The sequence below is a fragment of the Protopterus annectens genome, chromosome 3.part0 (genome assembly GCF_019279795.1).
Source record: "Protopterus annectens isolate FY-2018-M chromosome 3.part0, PAN1.0, whole genome shotgun sequence".
Lineage (NCBI taxonomy): Eukaryota > Metazoa > Chordata > Ceratodontiformes > Protopteridae > Protopterus > Protopterus annectens.
Genome location: NC_056731.1, coordinates 1,127,064,332 through 1,127,085,796, shown reverse-complemented (window position 1 = coordinate 1,127,085,796; position 21,465 = coordinate 1,127,064,332). Strand labels below are relative to the sequence as shown.

General features: G+C 42.8%; 1 protein-coding gene across 2 annotated transcripts in view; it reads right to left on the bottom strand.

Annotated features, from left to right (window-relative positions):
- The window catches only part of NPC1 (NPC intracellular cholesterol transporter 1), a 1,151,083-nt gene that overhangs the window by 85,908 nt on the left and 1,043,710 nt on the right, over positions 1 to 21,465 (bottom strand). For both annotated transcript variants that reach the window (XM_044065361.1, XM_044065360.1), the window contains exon 23: positions 1,773 to 1,886. In XM_044065361.1, the coding sequence (XP_043921296.1) occupies positions 1,773 to 1,886 (114 nt within the window). The remainder of the gene's footprint in view (positions 1 to 1,772; positions 1,887 to 21,465) is intronic.

Below are 21,465 nucleotides of genomic sequence, written 5' to 3'. Positions count from 1 at the left end.
TACATTTAGAAGCCTGTCCATGGTATCTAAGGATACAGAGCATACAACAGAAATGTGCTGTGCATTGGGTGACACAGACCCAGCATACACTGCATATCAATCAAAGGCACTGCATGGTTGAGGGAGCTCTGTGTTGTGCCCAATGCTGGCACCAGACAATATCAAACTATATTCCCTAGTGGTGTGCTCCACTAACTCAAGCTCCTTTCACCTGTCAAACAACCATCTGATGCTCATCACCTGTTAAATTAAAATCTCTGGTGGTGGACAGCCAGAAGGACCTTTCTAAACCAGAACCAAACACTCAAACTGGGAGTGGGAGGGATATTAGACAGGGAGGCCTCAGCCCAGAGTTCTGCAGCTCCATTACTTGGTGACCAAAGGGATTACTTATTGGAATTAGGAAGGTTACCCTCCAGGGCCAGCCACTGACCTCAGAATGAGACATCAGCACCTCAGGCTGCACATCTTAATACGAGAGCTCGTGATGTGCCTCTTCAGCCCTCCTCATCTTATTCCAAAAGGGAAGACTGGCACAGACCTGAGTGTTCAGTACTGAAGAATAAAAACAGTACATGCAGAGACTAGGGTGGTGGTTGTAATTAATACTGAACTTACCTATAATCATGGTTACATTACCATCTACTTGCAGAGTGCATGCCCTAAAGGTCAAGTCTGGACTCCTGACCCACTGCTTAGGTTTGTCTGCCTTATACTGGGGATGCAGGGGATAGTGACTCAACACCTTTTCTTGTGGAGCTGCTTCCTAGGCTTCTCTCCCATTTACAACTTAACCAGCTGGCAAACTACACAGAGGATCAGTTAAGTCCTTGAACTCTGACTAGCAGCTGTAGTGACTAGTGGTACTAAAATACTAACTGCAAAAATTGTTACAGATTTCAAAACGTGGGTACAAGACATAGAAAGAAGCAAACAGTGATGCTCCTGCTTTAATATTTACTGAACCCATGAGCCCTCTTATAGGTCTGGATATTTATATATTCTCTCTTTTTTTCTCAATGCTGAGTACAAGCACTTCCTGCAATGACTAAGGAAAACAATAAGCTCGGTAGGAGAAAAAAATGCGTGTCTGTGAGCATACCTTAAGTCAATATGGCAATTCTTAATCCAGAAAGAGGGGATACAAACAAGCACAAGGATGTCAGAGTCATTTGCATGCGTGTGCTGAGGTTTCAGTCAGTGTAACCACAATAGTGAACATTACCCCTCTCCAACACACACACACACACACACACACACACACACACACACACACACACACACACACACACACACACACACACACACACACACACACACGTGCACACAATTTTTTGCTTCAGAATTAATCTAATAGTAGAATCTGTTTTTCCACAAAACACAAATAAATAAGGAGGCTAAATGGACCATGACAATACCAGTCTGCTGAAACTATCTATGGTTTTAAAGCTAATTCAATCTGTATGAAAGGTCGAGGATTAGTGTTACTGTAATTCACATTAACTAAACCAACATATACTGCTGATGAAACATTTTAATGCGACCACTGCCATAAATACTAAATAATATAACTAGACAAAAGAGACAAGCACTGATATCCTTACTGCTATGCTTACGATAGTTTTTTGTTTCCATTACTGCCTTAACTAGCAAATCATGAAAGCAACAGAGGTACCGCAGGAAAAAAGATATAAAGTTTATGAAAATGTTGGGACTTCAGTTGTACTACACGCTAATAAAACTTTTAATAGTGCTGGTACAAAAATACTTACAGAGCTTCCCATATGAGCGAGGGCCTCTTCAGCTCGTTCTGCTTTTGTTGGTTTGGTGCTTACAGAAAAAGCTCTGACCACATGACTGCAGAACTCCACAGAAATACCGCAACACTAAAAAAGCAGAAACAAATCAAAATAGGATGAAGTTTTGATAGCGCTGAAATACAAAAAGAAAATGATAGCTGTACACTGTTCAGAATTAAAATATGAGACTGTTGAATCACTGCTCTTCCAAGACCACACTTGATAAGACTGCTCTGCAAGGGCAACTGGTGTGCTGCACTTCAACATTTCAGAATTCTTTGCTTATCTTAGCAGGGGGGTGTTTCTAAGAATCACCATTTTCATAGTAACTAAATTGCCTTTGTAGGCATGTCAATAAGTCAATTCATACTGTTTGGGTTCCCTACAGTACCTGAAAGCACATGCTAGGCATTTAGTCTACAGACAAGCCTAGCCAATAATTCATATTTATACAGTTCCTCCAGTCTCAACTAGGGCAATACAAGATAGAATGCGGGAAAATTTGTGGTTAGCCCATCCATTTATCTAAGTTTACTCTGAAGGTGGCAAGGGTGCTACTCTACCTAATATGTACTAGAAGCTTGCTACAGAGGTAGAGAAAACGTTGAGATTAGAATCTATCAAGCCTATGTGTCTCAACTGTCTGATGATGAAGGTTTAGTTCTTTTAACTGGGTCTTTGAGGAATCATTTGCTCTGGGAAGGAAAGTACAGTTGTGTAAAATCTTCCCAGAACTGTAAATATCCTTTCTTTCACTGCTGCAGTATTCATTACATTTGGGATTCCCTGCCTAGGCCAGCCAGATGTCTGGTCAGTATACCTAAGACTAGGTTGCTTTAAGGTACACCGTACGTCACACATATGCTCCTTGCATAGCGTAGGGGATAAACGTGACGTCTGGACATACCATCCTCAGAAATGAAAGCCCCAGTAGGCATGCCAGTCCAACGAAAACCAAGAGGTAACCGGTACATCCAGAAGAGAAAAGAACCAGTGGGAGGAGGGAGGGAGTGACTAGTGCAACAGTGAAGAGAAGGACATCTACCATTATGTTAAGATTTTACAAAACTGTACTATGTCCTTCCATATCACTGTTGCAGTATTCATTAAATTTGGGAGAGTGCCAAAGCTCGGGAAGAAACTTGGGAGGAGGAAGGAACAGCATAGGTCTCTAGGAAGCCATGAAGGATGGCCCTAGCAAAACCAGCTCTAGCTCTGGAGATTCCATCCAACTTGTAGTACTTGGTAAAAGTATGTACAGAAGTCCAGGTAGTTGCCTCAAGAACAGAGTTAGTATCCAAACCCTTGAAGAAAGCAGCAGAAGAAGCCACAGCTCTAGTAGAATGAGCCTTTACAAAATAAAGAAGGCTCTTACCATCTAAAGAATAACAAAAAGAAATAGATTTTGAAATCCACGAAGAAATAGTCTGCTCTGATACAGCTAATCCCAAGGACCTGGGATGAAAGGAAACAAAAAGCTGATTTTCTAACAGTCTTAGCCAAATAAAATCTGAGTTGTCTATGCACATTTAACATGTGCAGCACCTTCTCATTAGTAGATTGTGGAGAAGGGAAAAAGTGGGCAAATAAATGGACTGATTAGGGGATAACTCATTTCATGCCTTGGGCATAAAAGAAGGATTAGTATGCATAGACACTCTATCCTTATGAAACACAAGAAAAGGAGGACAAGCCGTGAGGGCTTGAAGCTCACACACTCACCTGGCAGAAGTAAGAGTCAACAAAAGTACAGACTTCCAACAGAAATGTTGCAAGGAAGCTGAAGGAGCAGGCTCAAAAGTAGCCGGAGTCAATTTTTCCAAAACAAAATTAAGATCCCAGGGTGGAGGAACAGGCTTCCAGGGAGGCCTAATATAAAGGATACTTTTAAAGAATTGTTTAGCTTCAAATCCAGAAGCTAAAGTAATAAATGGGCCTTAACAGAAGAATAAGCCAACCCAGCATTGAGCAATAGAAAAAGTGGATCCAGGTTACGAGAGAGGCACCAAACAGTAAACCTCTTCCATTTGGATAAATTGGATTTCCTAGCCTTCTGCAGGACCCTAAGCATGACCTCATAAAAGGTGTCTATGTGGAATCAAAATCCTATCACCCACAGTATCAGTTGAAGAGTGGACAAGTGTGGATGGGTGAGAGATCCCTTGTCTTGTGCGAGTAGGTCCACCCTGTGAGGTACCTTGTGATGATTGCCCCTTGGCTAAATGCAGAAGAGGAGGTAACCAATGCTGTCTCTACTAAAAGGAAGTCACCAACAAGATTTTGGGAGAGTCCTGTTGAATTTTGAATAGGACTTTTGGAATGAGGGGAAGAGGAGGGAAATCATAAAGAAACATCCACTTCCAAGAAAAAAAGAGAGGGCATCCACATCTTGTTGTGAACCCCAGGCTCTAAAAAGAAGGTAAATGGCAAAATGACGATTTTTTGCAACAGGATCTCTGAAGAGGATGCCTGAAACAGGTGGTCTTCCAAGTAAGGAAATACTGGAGCCCCTGAAGCCTGCAAAAATCAATCACAGGAGCAAGGCATTTGGTGAATACCCTTGGGGCAGTGGAAAGGCCAAAGGGCAAAAACAGATAACTGAAAATGCCAGGAAGCAACAGAGAAACACAAAAACTTCATGAAAATGGGATGGAGATGAATATGGAGATAAGCATCCTTGTGAGCTAGAGACACCATATATGCCTGAGGAAGTAAAAGAGGGAACAAAGTCTGAAGGGACAACATTCGATAAGGGGCACCTTCAGAAAAGTGTTTAGATGAGACAGGTCTAGAGCTGGTCTCCAGGTTCCCTCTTTTCTGGGTACTAGAAACATCCTAGAGTAAAAACCCCTCCCCCCTTTGGGATACAGGTACCTCTTGAATAGTACCCAGAGTCCAAAGGTCCGAATATCCTCTGGAAAAAAAGGGGAGCTGTTCACACGAAGGCTGAGGAATACCCATAAAAGTGGAAGGGATTTCCACACCATGCAATACCCATGGTGAATAATGGGCAGAATCCAGGAATTTCTAGCCAAGTTGGGGGGGGGGGGCGATGACACAGAGACAGAAAGGTGAAAAGAAAGATGCCCATGGCTGGGAAAAAACAGACAGACAGCACCTGATTTATCTGGAAACAGAGACTTCTGAGTACCTGAAGTCTGAGTAGCCTTAGCAGGAGCCTCCTTGCCACCCTTTTTGCCCTTTAGAAGAGGGTGAGATTGCCTGCGAACAAAGGCTGGCTTATTGGGGTAGCTTCTCTGAAATTTAGGAACAGGAGAAACAAACATGTTTGAGTTTCTGTAAAGCCTTCCCTTTATCCTGAAGGGGCTTAAACAAATCAGCAGCAGCTTCCCACACAAGTGTTTATCATCAAGAGGGGCATCCATCAACTTAGCCTTGATATCATCAGGCGATGGTTGAAGCCAAAGCCAAGAATACCCATCATGAACCCAAAAGCAGCAGCCCTAGAAGATGCATCTGCTACATCATAACTACACCTGACGGAATGGACCAGCCACCCGTGAAGAAGTCCCCAACAGGGAATCAGCTAAAGTTTTACCTCAGAGTCTGGAAGATCAGAAATAACCTGGCAAGCCTGACATAGGAGAACCAACACATAATTGGGCATATGGGTCTGGTAATTAATAGCCCTAAAAGCCAAGGTAGCTGAGGTGTAAACTTTCTTACCTAGCCTTTCCATGGTTCTCCTATCTTTAATCAGAAAGCAGAAATTTGGACGAAGGGAGCAATTGAGAGGGCTTGTCAGAAGTTACAGACACCACCGACGGGTCAGCAATAGGACACTTGTACAAAAAAGTTACAGTCCTCAGGCACCCTATAAAACCGATCAGGTTTCTTGGCAACAGGGGGCTGAGAATCAGGAGCTTTAGAGGCATTGGAAAACGCATCCCACAAAGCAGCCAAAACAGAAACAGCAGCAGAAGGTTTAAGATATTCCATCTGCGGCAACTAGTAGTACCTCTTCTGGATCTCAGAGACCTGAGCACAATCCCATTTAAAAAAAACTCTTATCATCCCCAAATGAAATCTCTTCAAAGGGAGTATCAAAACTGAAAAATTCCTCTTCCTCTGACCCAGAGTCCAAAGGAGATGGAATTTGAGAAGAGGAAGCTAGGGATTCCTCATCAGAATCCAACTCCTCCTTACAGGAATCCTGTTCCTGGGTCTTTTAAGTGGAGTAGAGTATCAAGGGGAAGCTGGAACAGAAACACCCTGAGGAGGTTTCGATGCCATCAGAGCACTAAGCAAACCCTGAGTGACGGCCTGCTACTCACTCTGTGGATCCTTAGGGGCAAGAGAAACATGTTTAGTTTTTTGTTTTTTTCTTTAATGTGACATCTGCCTTATAAAACGTGGAAGGCTCTGACCCAACAGGGAATTCAATAATAGTAGTAGGAACTTCTTCTCTGACTAGAATCTGAGGAACATCCCTAGGCCCCTCAAAAATGATCAACAATGGTTCTCCTTGAATGCCCGAAATGGACGTCTGCAAAACCTCCTCGGACATGCTTAAAGTCGGATCCCAGTCGTCCTCCAACCTGATCGTAGCAGAGGAATCAGAAAATAAAGCTGGGAGAACCTCCGGGCAATTCACTCACCTCGGGAGAAACTTCCAGCAGAAACTGAACAGCAGAAGATTCCGGCCTAGGGTTCTTAGCCTTCTTCCCTGACGGCTGTCCCTCAGGGTGGGAAAGTTCCTTCTATAGTATCTTTTGCAAGAAGTTTAAGTCACTGACTCTCAAGACACAATGCCAAAGAAGAAAGTCTACTATGCAAAAACATTGGTACAAAAGCCTGATAGAATAGGATGTATGGTCGTGCAAGGTGCTAAGGCAAAACAGACACTGTTTGTGCCGGTCTTCATGTTGAATTGGTCTCCCACACTAGCATTTACCCTTCTTGGATGATATGAAACCCCACAAGCAACTAAAAGACAAGTAAAAAAAGACATTCCAATAGGGCACTTTTAGCAATGGCTCAGAAACCAGCAACAAAATGTAGGTGTTCAGGCTGCCGATCAAGAAGTAGAGTTCAAACTAGCAGCAAGGAAGATCTGAGGATGGTATGTCTAGACAACACTTATAGCCCTACACTACGCAAGGAGCACACGTGTGACATACAGCATACCTTAAAGCAACCTAAGGATTTAGTGTACTGGATGAACATCGTGCTGCCCTACGCCCAACAGTGACATGGAAGGACATCAGTTGTCCAAGGTGTATCAAATCTTTCATGGCTTGAAAGTTCAGACATGGATTACCACAATGGAGTCTACAAGAGAATGACTGAAGAGAGAGGACTTCTAGTCTGTCCAGATTATCAGAGGATCTTGATGCTATTGATCCTTTCTGAGAGATATTTATGCAGTTCTCAAGATGAGACATTTCAACAAATACAAGCCAAAAAGGAAATTATACTCACTGTGGCAGAATGGAAAAATTAATCAAAAACAGGACAGTAGATTGTTTTATGGAAAATGATTATCCACTGTACACCAGGCAGAAGAGGAGGAAAGTTATCCCAGCAATCTGGGAATGTTGAAAGGCCAGAGACAGTTTCAAGTTTCTGTGTCCAGCTGCCTTCAGATTTTTTTTCTAGGAGGATCAAAGGCATTTTTAGATTTAGAACAGGCTGAGGAGGAAATAAAATAAAAGCCAGCAAACACTGAAACATTAAGGAGAAGGGGATTCTGCTTCCCATTCTTCTGACAATTAAGAAAGCTGACAGAAAGAGACTGCCAGTGAAGTGTATTCCATTGTTCCAAAGGTAAAAAGATTGTGCGACTTCCCTTACGTACTGCTTTGTAATCTTGCACTTGGGGCATACATTGAAGGTATGGCACAAGAGGAAGGCACCCAAGCTTTTGTATACTGGGGGATGTACTTCATCCTTGGCTAGAGGCAGGATACTTCCCATATGTCATGAATACTGTAACAGTGATCAGTGAAGGACATTGGTAGTTTTTCCTTGCATTTGCAAAGTTGCTATCTATTTTTCCCATTAGCAAATGCATTCAGTTGGAGACAGGATGCCTACAGGTGCAAGCAATTAATCATGAGAGGTCTGAACAGTGTGTTGAGTGAAATCTACAGTTTCTTTCACTCGTTTGCAAAGTTACTAACATTTCCCCCCAGTACTAACTGCTTTTGCCTGGAAAGCAGCAGACTGCAAACAATTAAACATCAGCAGTTTGAGCAGTGTGTGTTGACTGCGGTGCTGGTGCTGCGGTAGCGTTGTCACCTCAGAGCAAGACGTTGTCCTGTTCGATTCTCAGCTAGAGCATCTTCTGTGTGGAGACGTGCGTGAATGGGCGTACCTTCGTTGAAAGCTGTGCGTCAGGGCTGGCAACTCGGCACATAAAAATCTACTGCCAATCATTAGCGGATCGGAGTTCTGCTGTGGCGACCCCTAACTGGGAAAAGCCGAAAGATACAACAAGTTTGAGCAGTGTGTGTTGAGTGAAATTTACAGTACAGAAAGTAATTAATATTTAAAGGTACATTGGCAAGCAGTTCATAAGTAGTTGCCCCCTACCCCCACCCAAGCAGCCTTAATACTTAAATGTACAGTTTAGTTTACTTATTTAAAGACAACCAATGAAGTTAATGTTGATTGCATGCACGCAAGCAATTTTTCACAAGATATTAAGCAAATCATTCTATGCCATCCAACTTATAACAGTATGGCACCCATGTCCAAGAAGTTATATCATCACTTTACTCAGCCCTTATCAGACCTATCATTAAGTACAATGACCCCCCTCTGGCATGTACATGACCAGGCATATGCAACAGTTGGAATGTTCGCAGAAGTTCCTCACCAAGAGGATCTAGGGTATTAACACAGTGTCTTATACAGATCACCTTTAAGCCCTATCTCTATACATAGTCTCCTACAGGTTACGGAGAGGTGATGTATGCCTGGCATACAAGGCATCCTCATATCCAACCCTGATGGACCTTTTGCACATCCGCAAAACGAATAGCACCAGAAAGGCTAGATCCAAGAATGTAAACTTTGCAATATAAAACAGAACATGCTGGCAAGACAGATACATCTCTCACAGGATCCCCACACTCTGGAATAGGCTCCCCCATCCATGTAAAGCAAAGTACATCCTTAACCCTATTCAAAAGAAACCTTGACCATTGGATGAGAAATCGAAAATTCATCCACAGTCTGGCCCCCAGGACTCTTGTAGACAGAGGCAGACAGAAAATATTCCTCAAACTAGCATATCCCCCCACTAAAGCTTAAGCAAACAATTAACATACCCTCCAAACAGATGCCCATGTTATACAGAGACACAACTGGGTTGGGTTGCGTGGCTAAGCTTATAAAGGCCCTGGTGGGAGTTAGCCTACTATATACCAGTGAACTTTTCTGGGAAGGTAAGAAATATAAGAAAAGGACAGCAATAAGTGTACATGGGAAGACAAACTTTAACATGCTCTTTAGCATGGGTAACCTTAACTTTTAGAACAGGTACTGCTGTCTGGGTGCAGCTGTCAAAATGTACATAGCTTGACACATTTGCTAAAAGATGAAAGGGACTGGGGAGGTTGGGAAAAAAGAAGTTATGTACACACCATAACATTCCATGTTTGTTGTCCATCTCGCCTTCATTCTTGCTGGTTGGGTTCGGAACAGATTATCAGTTCCAACTCGGCCTATACTAAAGCTTGAGACAAAAAACCCTATCCTATCATGCTTAGGGAGATTACCCAGATCTTGTTCGCAAAAAAACTAAAAGTAACAGTAATACACATACAATAGTGTATACAAACACGTGTTCCTTAGGACTAAGAAGGAAATCAGAGTACATGAGTTCCAAATCCAAAGGCCTCTTGATCCTCCAGGAGTAAAGGTTGGGGGGAAGGAGGGTGGGATGCAAGAATGAAGGCGAGATGAACAAACATGAAAAATTATGGTGAGTAGATAACTTCTTTACGTTATGTTGTCCTATCTCGCCTTCATTCTTGCTGGTTGGGACAGCATCCCCAAGCACCTTTCTTCTTGGGTGGCTTTGGGAAACAAACTTCTCAGAATAGTCGATCCGAAAGAAGCCCTGTTCCAGGAGGCCAAGTCTACTTTCTAATGAGTGATAAAGGTATAAGGTTTAACCCACGTTACTGCAGCAAAAATTGAATCCATAGGTAGCCTAGCCTAAAAAGCAGCCAATGTTGCAATGGCTCTTGAGTGACCTTTTATTTTCCCAGGCAATTGTCTACTTTGGGAAGTGTATGCACAGGTAAAGGCATCAATAAGCCACTTTGACAGAGTGCCTTTTGATATTGTGGCGCTCTTCTTTTTATCCAAAAAAAAAAAAACAGTTGATCAGATTTTCCGAGTTCTTTTGTCCTGTCCATGTAGAAACGCAATTGCCCGTGTACATACAATTGGTGTAGTTTATATTCTACCTCGCTGCCGTAATTTGGGAAGAAAACAGGGAGATCAATAGATCGATTGAGGTTTGTCTCGTAACAAACTTTGGGTAAGAATGACGGATTAGTTCTCAGGGGAAACTATATCTTTATGAAAGACCAAGTACGGTGGGCGTATAGACAAGCTTGGAGTTCTGATACCTGCCTAGCTGATGTGATGGCTACCAAAAACACTGTTTTCCAGGTTAGGAATTTCAGATGACAAGATGAAGCCAGTTCATATGGTGGAAGGATTAGAGCAGACAATACTAAATTAAGGTCCCAAGGTGACGCTGGTTCTTTTAGTGGAGACCTTAACAACTCTCAAAAAGGCCTTACACAGTGTATGGGACATAATTTTGAATCCCACCTTTCCAATATGGAAATTAGATATAGCAGCCAAATGAACTCCTATAGTAGCTGCTGCTGCACCTTCATTGAAAAGTTTTGCTAAAAAGTCTAAAATAGCAGTCACAGGGGCCGTGAACGGGTCAGTGTGATTGTTGACAGCCCAACATGAAAACCTTTTCCATTTGCTAGCATAAAGCTTTCTAGTTGTTGTTTTATGTGATGAGATCAGAATATGTCTCACAGCAGGAGAAATATCCGAAAGCCTGGCTAGGAGTGGAAGTGGAGCAGCCAAGCTGTCAGTTTGAGGGTTTTTATCGAGGGATGGAGTGTTCCTGACAGATGTGTCAGGAGGTCCAGAATCCATGGATCCTCTTTTAGATGGGGCCATAAGAAGGGGAACCAAATTTGACGAGGCCAGTACGAGCAATGAGTATCAACTTTCTTCCCAATGTATTGGCTTTTTGGAGGACTTTGGGGATAAAGGGAAAAGGAGGGAAGGAGTAAAGGAGGCCCGGGGGCCATTCGTATACGAGTGTATCCCTTGATGACTTCCCCAAAGGGGGGGGGATCAGGGCAAAGTAGCTGCTGCATTTGGCATTCATGGATGTGGCGAAAAAGGTCGCAGCAAGGCTTGCCCCACTTGCGGAAAATCTGTTCTGCAACTTTCTGTTTCAGGGACCACTCGTGAAGCATAAGAATAGCTCTGCTGAGTTTGCCTGCTATCACGTTGGATTTTCCCGGGAAATGCATTGCTACTAGAAAGCACTGGGAAGAGATTGCCCACTGCCATACTCAGAGCCTCTCGACATACGAGGTAAGATCTGGTTCCTCCTTGCTTGTTTATGTACCACACGACTGACATATTGTCCGTGTGGATTGCCATCTTTCCTAGTGGAAGGGAGTTGTGGAAAGTCTGCAACACCAACAGCACCGCTCTTATGTCTAGGATGTTGATATGGAAAGTGGTTCTCATTGTCCTGCCAGATTCCTTGGACAGTCTTCCTCAAATCGCATCTGGGAAGCGTCCATGGTCACTGTAGCTATTTGTTGAGGGGGAATGAACGATCCACCCAGAACCACCTGAGTAGAATGAAGCCACCAGCGTAGATCCTTCTTGCAGGATTCCTTTATGATAATCTTGTGGGACATGGGCAGCTCCTGCATGGACCACTGGGTGAAAAGCAACCACTGTAGTACCTCTTGAATGTCTAGTCATGAGAGTTCCTAAGGTTATCACTGCCGCCATGGTGCCCAAGACCTGTAGAACCATTTTTGCTTGCACTTTCCTCTTTGTCAATAGGCTTTTTACTTGCTGATGTAGAGTTTGAATCCTGTCAGGAGGAAGTTTGGCTATCATCTCTCTTGTGTTTTAAGTCTGCTCCTATAAAAATGATATGCTGTGATGGCAACAAGGCAGACTTTTCGAAATTTATCATAATGCCTAGTTGTGAGCAGAGCTGGATGGTGGTGCCTCTTGCCCTGATAACTAGATGCTTGTTGGTAGCAGTTAGGAGCCAGTCGTCCAAGTACACAAACACCCGGAATCCCAGCCACCTCAGGTGAGCCATGACTACTGCCATACATTTGGGCGAACACTCTGGGGGCTGTAGTGAGACCAAAGAGCAGAGCTCAGAATTGGTAATGACTGGCTCCCAGTCGAAAGCATAAGTGACACTGGGATCGCCCATCCATCTTATGGTAGTATGCATCCTGGAGGTCTATCGAGCACATCTAGTTGTCTTTCCCCAAAAAGGGGAGTACTGACTGCAGTGTTACCATCCGGAACTTCGATTTCTTGACAGACTTGTTTAGTCTGCTGAGATCCAGAATGAGCCTCCAGTCCCGTCTTTTTTGGAACTAAAAAGAACCTTGAGTAAGTTGCAGATCCAATTTGGTCTGTGGGGACATTTTGGATGACTCTCTTTTCTAGCAACCTTTGTACTTCTAGGGTTGCTTGATCCCTTTTGATGGGTGGAACATCCGGAACCAACTTTTTTCCTAAAGGGGGAGAGGAAAAGGGTATGTAATAGCCTCTGAATATGATCGCTTGTACCCACTTGTCATTTGTTATACCTAACCAGGCGTTTGGGTACAATAACAAGCGACCCCGGACTGCCTCCAGAGGTGGACAGACAGGCCTCTTTTCAGGAGCGCTGGTAAGGCCTACCAAGGAATGTGTCCCTGTCGCCTGGGTTTTGCTGACCACCTTTACCAAGTGGTTGGTGTCTTCCATTGTTATTTCCTCATCTGCTGCTGGGGGAAAATTCACCATGTGTGTCTGGAAAGGCTCTTTGGGATTTATGGAATCACATCTTACCACCCTTCCGGCCTTTGGGATAAGTCCTAGTAGGGAGGGAAAAACAGACTCCAACAGCAGAAAGAGTCTTTGCTCAACACCACCAACACAGTCCTTAAAAAGTGTATACAACCATGAAATGAATGGAACACAAACCACTTAGTAATAATCCTTTCTTTATTCTAGCGCCTTGGTGAAAAACACCTTCTTGGAGTAACACATTTACCATAAGAATTTCATTTATACTCATCACAAACACTAATTAACACATAATTCATTGGAACACAATTATCTTAAAGAACACTTCTCCAATTTAGTTCACTCTAGTAAAACCTATAGGAACCAATGTATTAAACTTCAGAATATAAATACATTCTTTTTCAAAGCATCATCACGGATATAAAAACAATAAATTTTTTCTAAAACACTTCCTTTAAACAGTGAAAAAAAAGAAGTTATGTACTCAGCATAACGTTCCATGTGAGTTGTTCCATCTCGCCTTCATTCATCACTGATGGTTACTTAGTTCAAAACAGCTCATAGTTAAACAGTGTGCCCGAGTTGTGTAATGTCTGAATAAAAAGACAAACATCCAAAGTCTGGGTTTAAAAAATGCCCAGACTGCAGACTGAAAATGTCAGTCACAGATGCCCATGTGCAGTGTGTTAAAGGAAAGAGGTCAGAGTGTGTGGTGACTTCGGCTTCACTGACTTCAGAGCTGACAATCTGCTCTTTTCAGAACCGGCACATGGCTTTGGAACCGGTTGCCGAAAAACTTCCATCCATATTGCTCCAGTCGGCTCCATCTGTCCACTCTTAGCTCCTCTGTCAGCCTCAGGGTTGTTTTAGCAACTGGTTTACCTTTCCTGGTCTCAGAAAAAAGACACAAAGAGCTGATCTGATTTCCTAATGTCTTTTATTCTGTCCAAATAAAATCTAAGTTGTCTATGAACATCGAGTTTGTGCAACATATATTCCAATTTGTTGGTATGATTAGGGAAGAAAATGGGCAACTCAATGACTTGATTAATGTTAATCTCAGAACATACTTTGGGCAGAAAGGATGGATTTGTCCTGAGAGATACTCTGTCAGTATGGAAGACCATGTAAGGGGGCTTGATGGAAAGGGCTTGGAGCTCTGACACTCTACTGGCTGAGGTGATGGCTACTAAGAAGATAGTTTTCCACAACAAGAATTTTAGTTCACAAGAATATGCAGGCTCAAAAGAAGGAAGAATGACACGAGAGAACATAAAATTCAAATTCCAGTGGGAATAAGGTGTCTTCATTGGAGGCCTTATGTGAAAGGAACCTTTTAGAAAAGCCTTAGACAATTGGTGAGCCATAATATTCAAACCATCAGTTCCTAGATGGAAATTAGATATAGCAGCTAATTGTACTCGCACAGTAGCCGCCACTGCTCCTTTGTTGAAGATTTCTGTCAAGAATTGTAAGATAGAAGAAAATGGCGCTTGATAAGGGTCAATACTGTGGGAAGAAGCCCAAATGGAAAATCTCTTCCACTTACTATGATACAATTTTCTGGTGGAAGGTTTATGGGAAGCCAACAAAATCTGACTAGTGTCATGGGAAAGATTATAGATCCTGGCTATGCAGGGAATTGGAGCAGCCAAGCGGTTTGCTTCAGTGTCTGCAATGATGGGTGAAGATCCCCTGACTGATGTGTCAACAAGTCTGGAACTGGGTCCAGGATCCATGGATCTTCCAGAATATGATGGTAAAGAAACGGAAACCAAATCTGCTGAGGCCAATGAGGGGCTATAAGGGTGATTGTCCGTCCCAGCGACTTTGCTTTCTCTAAGAATTTGAATATCAGGGGAGTTGGTGGAAATGCATAGAGGAGACCCGGGGGGCCAATCGTGGAAAAGAGCATCCCTCGGGAAGTGACCTGGCATGGGAATCAGGGCAAAATAGCTTCTGCATTTGTTGTCGATTTGACTGGCGAACAGGTCGCAGGAAGGCTGGCCCCATCTGCAGAAGATCCTGTCCGTAATCTCTTGTTTGATGGACCATTTGTGAGGCAATAAGATTGCTCTGCTCAGTCTGTCCGCTATGACATTGGATTTGCCTGGGATGTCTGTTGCCAACAGAAAGCGCTGGGATGACAGTGCCCACTGCCATACTCTGAGGGCTTCTCGGCAAAGGGGATAAGACTTGGCCCCGCCTTGTTTGTTCAGATACCAGAACACTGACATGCTGTCCGTCTGTATTGCAATTGTCCCTAGAGGAAGAGAGTCCTGAAAGTATTGCAATGCTAGTAGTACCGCTCTTATCTCCAGGACATTGATATGCATATGTGATTCTTGATCTGTCCATGTGCCTTGGGCAGTCTTTCCCTGAAAAAGCCCCCCCATCAGGGAAGCGTCCGTGGTCACAGTGGGAACTGGAGGGGGAAGCATGAAAGGACATCCTATTGTGATATGAAGAGACATCAACCACCACTGAAGATCCTTCTTGCAGGAATTTATCACGATCAAGTGACTCATTGGAAGTTCTTGGTAAGACCATTGCGTGAATAGAAGCCATTGAAGGATTCTCATATGCATCCTTGCTAACGAGATTGCTAGAATAGCTGCCACCGTCAATCCTAGAACTTTCAATACCTCTGCTGCTGGTGCTCTGTTCTTTGATATTAGGGACATGATGTGTTGGCGAAGAATAGAGATTCTTTCTGGTGGAAGGTGGAGAGTGGTGGTTGACGTGTCTAGTTCTGTCCCTATAAAAACGATAGGCTGCGATGGCAACAAGGCAGACTTTTCGAAGTTGACTGCAATGCCTAGCTGATTACAGAGTGTCAGAGTAGCCTCTCTCGCTTGCAGAAGTTGATGCCTGGTGGTGGAGGTAAGGAGCTAATCGTCTAGATACGGAAGCACCTGGAATCCTAGACGCCTCAGGTGAGCCGTGACTACTGCCATGCACTTGGTGAACACTCTGGGGGCTGTAGTGAGACCAAAGGGCAGAGCTCAGAATTGATAATGATTGGCTCCCAGCCGGAAACGCAGGTGATCTTTGGATGGTCTGGCCATCTTTATGTGGTAGTACGCATCCTTGAGATCAATCGAGCACATCCAATTGTCCTTCCCCAAGAACTGGAGTGTGGATTGCAGCGTGACCATTCAGAACTTCTCTTTTCTCACAAACTGGTTGAGTCTGCTGAGATCCAAAATGGGTCTTCAGTCCCCTGTTTTCTTTGGAACCAAAAAAAACCTTGATTAAGTTCCGAATCCTGTCTGGTCTGCTAGGACTGGCTGGATGACTCTTTTTCTAGCAATCGGCGTACCTCTATTGCTGCTTGTCCCATGTGACTGGGTGAAATGTCCGGGATTTTTTGACGGGAAGAGGCTGGGTGGAGAACGGTATGAAATACCCTCTGGAAATGATACTTTGTATCCAAATGTCATTTGTTATATTTAGCCAGGCTTTGGAGTACAATGATAAGCGACCCCCAACTGCCTCCAGAGTAGGACAGCCGGGCCTCCCTTCAGGAGCGCTGGTAGGATTGACCAGAGCAGTGATCTCTGTCACCCTGGTGTTGTGGACCCCCTCTGCTGCGAGGGCGGAGTCTTCCATTGAAACCCCCTCCTCTGCCTCGAAGGGGGCTCTCCATGTGCGTCTTGAAAGGCTCCTTGGGCTTTCCGGAACCACATCTTTCCTCCCCTCTGACCTTTGGGAAAGGGTCGAGTGGGGGTGGAAAAATGGACTCCAATGGCAGAGAATCTTTCCTTCTTGCTCACACCTGGTCAAAGTCTCCTTCACCTTTGGCACAAACAAGGATGAGCCATCAAATGGGGTATTAGTAAAAGAAGACTTGAAGGGTTCCGTGAAGGAATAGAATCGCATCCAGGCATACTTACGGAGAGCGATTCCTGTACCTGCGGCTCTACTCGAACCATCAGTTGTGTATGATACGAGACGCATGGACGAGTTGACTATCGAATTGAGGGTAGAGAGCTGAGTGGCAATCTTATCGGATACACTCTAAGCTACAGCACCCTGAAGAGTATTTCCCAACTCCTTAAGGAGATCTCTCTGCAGTCTGGTAAAATGTGTCAAGTAGTTCAGTGATCTGAGTGAGAAAGTCGCTGAACTGAACATGCGTTTCCCATATATATCCATGATCCTAGATTCTCTGTTAGGAGGATGGATAGATGAGGAAGTCTCAGAGATTTCCTTTTTGGTGGCTGCCGCCACCACCATATCAACAGGGACTCCCTTGTTCAAAAAGGACTTATCCACAGGGGCTGAAATAAACTTATTAGGCCTCCTAGGAACAGGTTCCATAGATTCTGGAGACTCCATTGCCCTACGAGAGACCAGATCCATGAGCTCATCATAGGGCGGAGACACCCAAGAGGTGGAAGGTTGAGACCAAAACGCCTTCAGGAGAACAGACTCATTCTCAGTAGGGCTCCTGGACTGCCAATCACCCCTCTGCCTAAGAATTTCAAGAATCTCCGCAAAGGAGATGTTCTCAGAGGGGGATCTGGGGGGACCCTTCTGATTCATCCAGGTCTGTGTCCAATGTGATAGACTCCTGGGGGGGGGGCAAATGCCTCCTCTTGCATAATCTCTTCCTGGGAACCTCTTCAGAGGGAACTTATGGCGAGGTCTCCGAAGAGCAGGGAGTGCCCTGTGGGGCTACCTGAGGCTCTGGGTCTCTACACTTGGGATGACCAGAGGGAACAGAAACAGACACAGGCACTTTAGGGGAAGAAGAGGCCAGACCTTGAGATGACGAAGTCTTGGGAGACAACACTCGCCTCATGGTATCAAATGCACCTCGGCTCCAATGAGGAGTCGATGGCTCAGATGGAGCCGCGAACTCCTCCAGCACCGAAGCAGTGGGCTCTGAGCTCGAGGTAGGAGCCGAGCTCACCCAAGACGAAGCCCCGAGTGGAAGAGTCGGCACCGACAAGTCGGTGCGGCTATCTTCCCTGGACCAGACTGGAAAGTGTCGGCTCCTAGACTCCCCGGTCGGTGCCAACAACGTCCGAGCAGATGGAGCCAACACTGGAGCAGCTGTCAGCTCTAAGGGATCCACAATCATCAGGTCGGCCTCCTCCGGCTTCGAAGGTCCGGTATGGCTCGGAGGAGCAGACAATTCAAAGGTAGTGGTTTTTGGCTCTGACGGTTGTGTCTGAGCTGACAGGAATTTAACTAGGCCTTTAAGAGGTGCCTTTAAGAGTTTCTGAACCAGCTGGTCCATATCCAGATCAGATAGGCTGACAGAGGACCTGGAAGTGTGGACAGATGGAGCCAACTGGAGGAATATGGATGGAGGTTTTTTGGCAACCGGTTCCAAAGCTGTGTCCCGGTTCTGAAAAGAGCAGACTGTCAGCTCCAAAGGCAGTGGAGCTGAAGTCACCACACTCTCTGACCTCTTTCCTTTAACACACTGCACATGGGCATCTGTGACTGACATTTTCTGTCCGCAGTCTGGGCGTTTTTTTAAACCCAGACTTTGGATGTTTGTCTTTTTCTTCAGACATTACACAACTCAAGCACATGGTAACTATGAGCTGTTTTGAACTAAGTAACGATCAGTGATGAATGAATGGCGAAATTGAACAACTTCACATTCACTATTATGCATCAACATAAAATAAAAAGCAATCACCTTTTCCTGTTTGCAGTTTTTTATATCCCTAATATGTTCTATAAATCTTGTATGGAACATTCTTTTGGTTTCTCCTACATAATTACATGAACAACTCAAAATGTATATTACTCCTTTAGATTTGCATGTATATCTATCTCGACATGTGAATGGAACATTATTCACCTATTCAAAACTTCTAACAATATGTGAACAAATCTGACATCATCCACATTTGAAACTACCCATCTGTATTGGGGCTTTCGCTAATATTACATCTGGTAAAGTGAATAACTCATGAACCAACATATCTTTTACATTTCTCCCCGGTCATATGACCACGAGGGCCGTCTTGGTGTTGTCAGGAAGTTATCTTGTATTAAAAATTTCCAACAGTGTTCCAGCATATCAATAATTTCTTTGGTTTTAATATTATACATAGAAACAAAATAAATTTGTTGCAACTGTTCTCTATTTGAGATATTTCTTTCACAAATCATATTATTTTTCTCTCTATTTTTGTCCCTTGCATTCTTACTCTTATTAAATTCCTTATATACTGCTTCTTTCACCATAACAGAATTATAACCTCTATTAATAAATATATTTGCTGATTTGTACATTTTTTTCTATAAAATTCTCTTCTTTATTACATAATATACATAACCTTAAAAATTCATTATATGGAAGAGCATTCAAAGTATGAGGCGGATGGCAACTGGAAGCATGTAAAAACTGACTACCATCAGTAAATTTTCTATGTATTCCAGTTATAATTGTGCCATCCTCTTTGCCTTCCAGATCTAAGAAATGTACCTTGCTACCTTGTTGTAATCCATCAAAAGACAACTCAAATTGATTATGTATACCTTCTACAAATTGATTTACTTTCTCTGCCCCTCCTTCACAAATAAAAATTAAATTGTCTATATAATGAAAATAATCTTTAACATGAAATTTAGCAAACTCTTGTTTAAACAGACTATTTCAAAATATGACAAATTGGCATACATGGGGGCAAAAGGTGCCGCCATGGCAATGCCCTGTTTCTGTCTATATAAATCTCATATGTGTTAATTAGTTTGTGATGAGTATAAATTAAATTCTTATGGTGAATGTGTTATTCCAAGAAGGTGTTTTTCACCAAGGCACTAGAATAAAGAAAGGATTATTACTAAGTGGTTTGTGTTCCATTCGTTTCGTGGTTGTATGCAATTTTTAAGGACTGTGTTGGTGTTGTTGAGCAAAGTGTGAATATGTCTTCAGATCCGAATGTGGACATACCGCGTTTATTGAGAGATGAATCCACCTTTACATTGGGAGTAGTTGGATTGGGATCACTTCCGGGTTCTCAAAGAACTTTGGAACACTACATTGGCAACGCTCATACTTCAGTTGATTTAAATCAAGAAAAAGGAACTGTGAGTAAAAATGCTGGCCTTTTGTTTCATACATTTGTTGATGAAAGAGCCAAACGAACTGCAAATCCCTTCACGACTGTTGGGCAAATGTTTACTACCATTCCGGTAGAAAAAAAAAAGAGAACTGTGTGACAAGTTTGAAAAAATGTTGGAAAAAGAAACCCGTATACATTATAAAATCTTAGGTTTGCAGCGTTATATTGAGCTTGACATCACACCAAGAGGGCTCCGTTTTGTAAAGAATCCAAGCAGTCCCTTTGATGAAAGCTGTCCAACAGATAAACAGTTTAAAAACCGCTGGATAACAGCCTCACACAAATGTGTGATGGAATGGTTACAGATTTTATTAGAAAGGGATGAAATGAAACAAATAAATTGAAACAGCAGCTGGTTACAATGTCTAATACAATTTCAAATGCAATGAGTAAGGTTAATGTTGATAATTTTCTTGGTAAAATAAATGCAAAATTAAGTGCTTTGGAGAACTACAAAAAGAAAAAAATTGCTGAGAGACTGTGATTACGAAAGGGGGCAGGCTTTCATGATATCATCTGGTCAACGTAACGGTAAAGCACGAAGACAATATGGTGGTCAAAACAACAAAAAAAAATTGTCAGTTTCGTTTGCCTCAACGGATGAAGCAAGTTATGACATTCACGAAAGTTCAGGAGAAGAATATCCCCCCTTGCCATGCCCACAACAACAGAGAGAACATGAAAATCGGTTTTGTCGCAATGAGGAACAGCAACGACAGGGACAGAAGCGAAGTAGAGGCAATGGGTATAATTCCAATGTACCAAGCAAGAGAGACTTTAGAAATGGACAATTTAATAGTAAAAAAAATTAAATACGGCAATAAATTATTTAAAATTATGTGATGTTGCAAACAATGTAGTGAATTTATCGTCTTGTGAGTTAACACAGGAACAATTTGCAGTCTTAAATTTAGGTTTAAAGTTTATCCCTACAGTTTTACCACATATGCATGTTTTTAAACAGGAAGTTTTTAGATTTGTATGTAAATTACACCTGAAATGTTTCTTTTCTAAGAAAATGTGTTTGGATGATAAAGCAAAAGGTGAATATGAACAATTTTCAGATGACGTTTTTTTCTCTTGTGGTGAAGAAAGTAAACAAATGTATGAAAGTGATTCTGAAATTGTTAATGCATATTCTCCATTAAACACTTCAAGCCTTCCTAATGCAAATAAATTCATGCCTCCTTTCCAGAATCAAAATGTATCACATTTTGATTCAATGGTTAATTCTGAGGGCAAGAATATATGTGAAGAGATATCTAAAGTTAAAAGTTAAAAATTCTATTAGTTATACTAACTTTTAAAGAATGGAAGGCCTTAAAAGAACTACAGGGAAGGAAGGAGTTAATAATCAAACCAGCAGACAAGGGCAGCAAAATTGTAATAATGAGTGCTGTGCAAGTATCACAAAATGTGTTTGTGATATTTAAGTGAACAAGAAATACATGAACATACTGAAATGAAATGTTTTACTGAAGCCATAGATAAATATAAAAAGC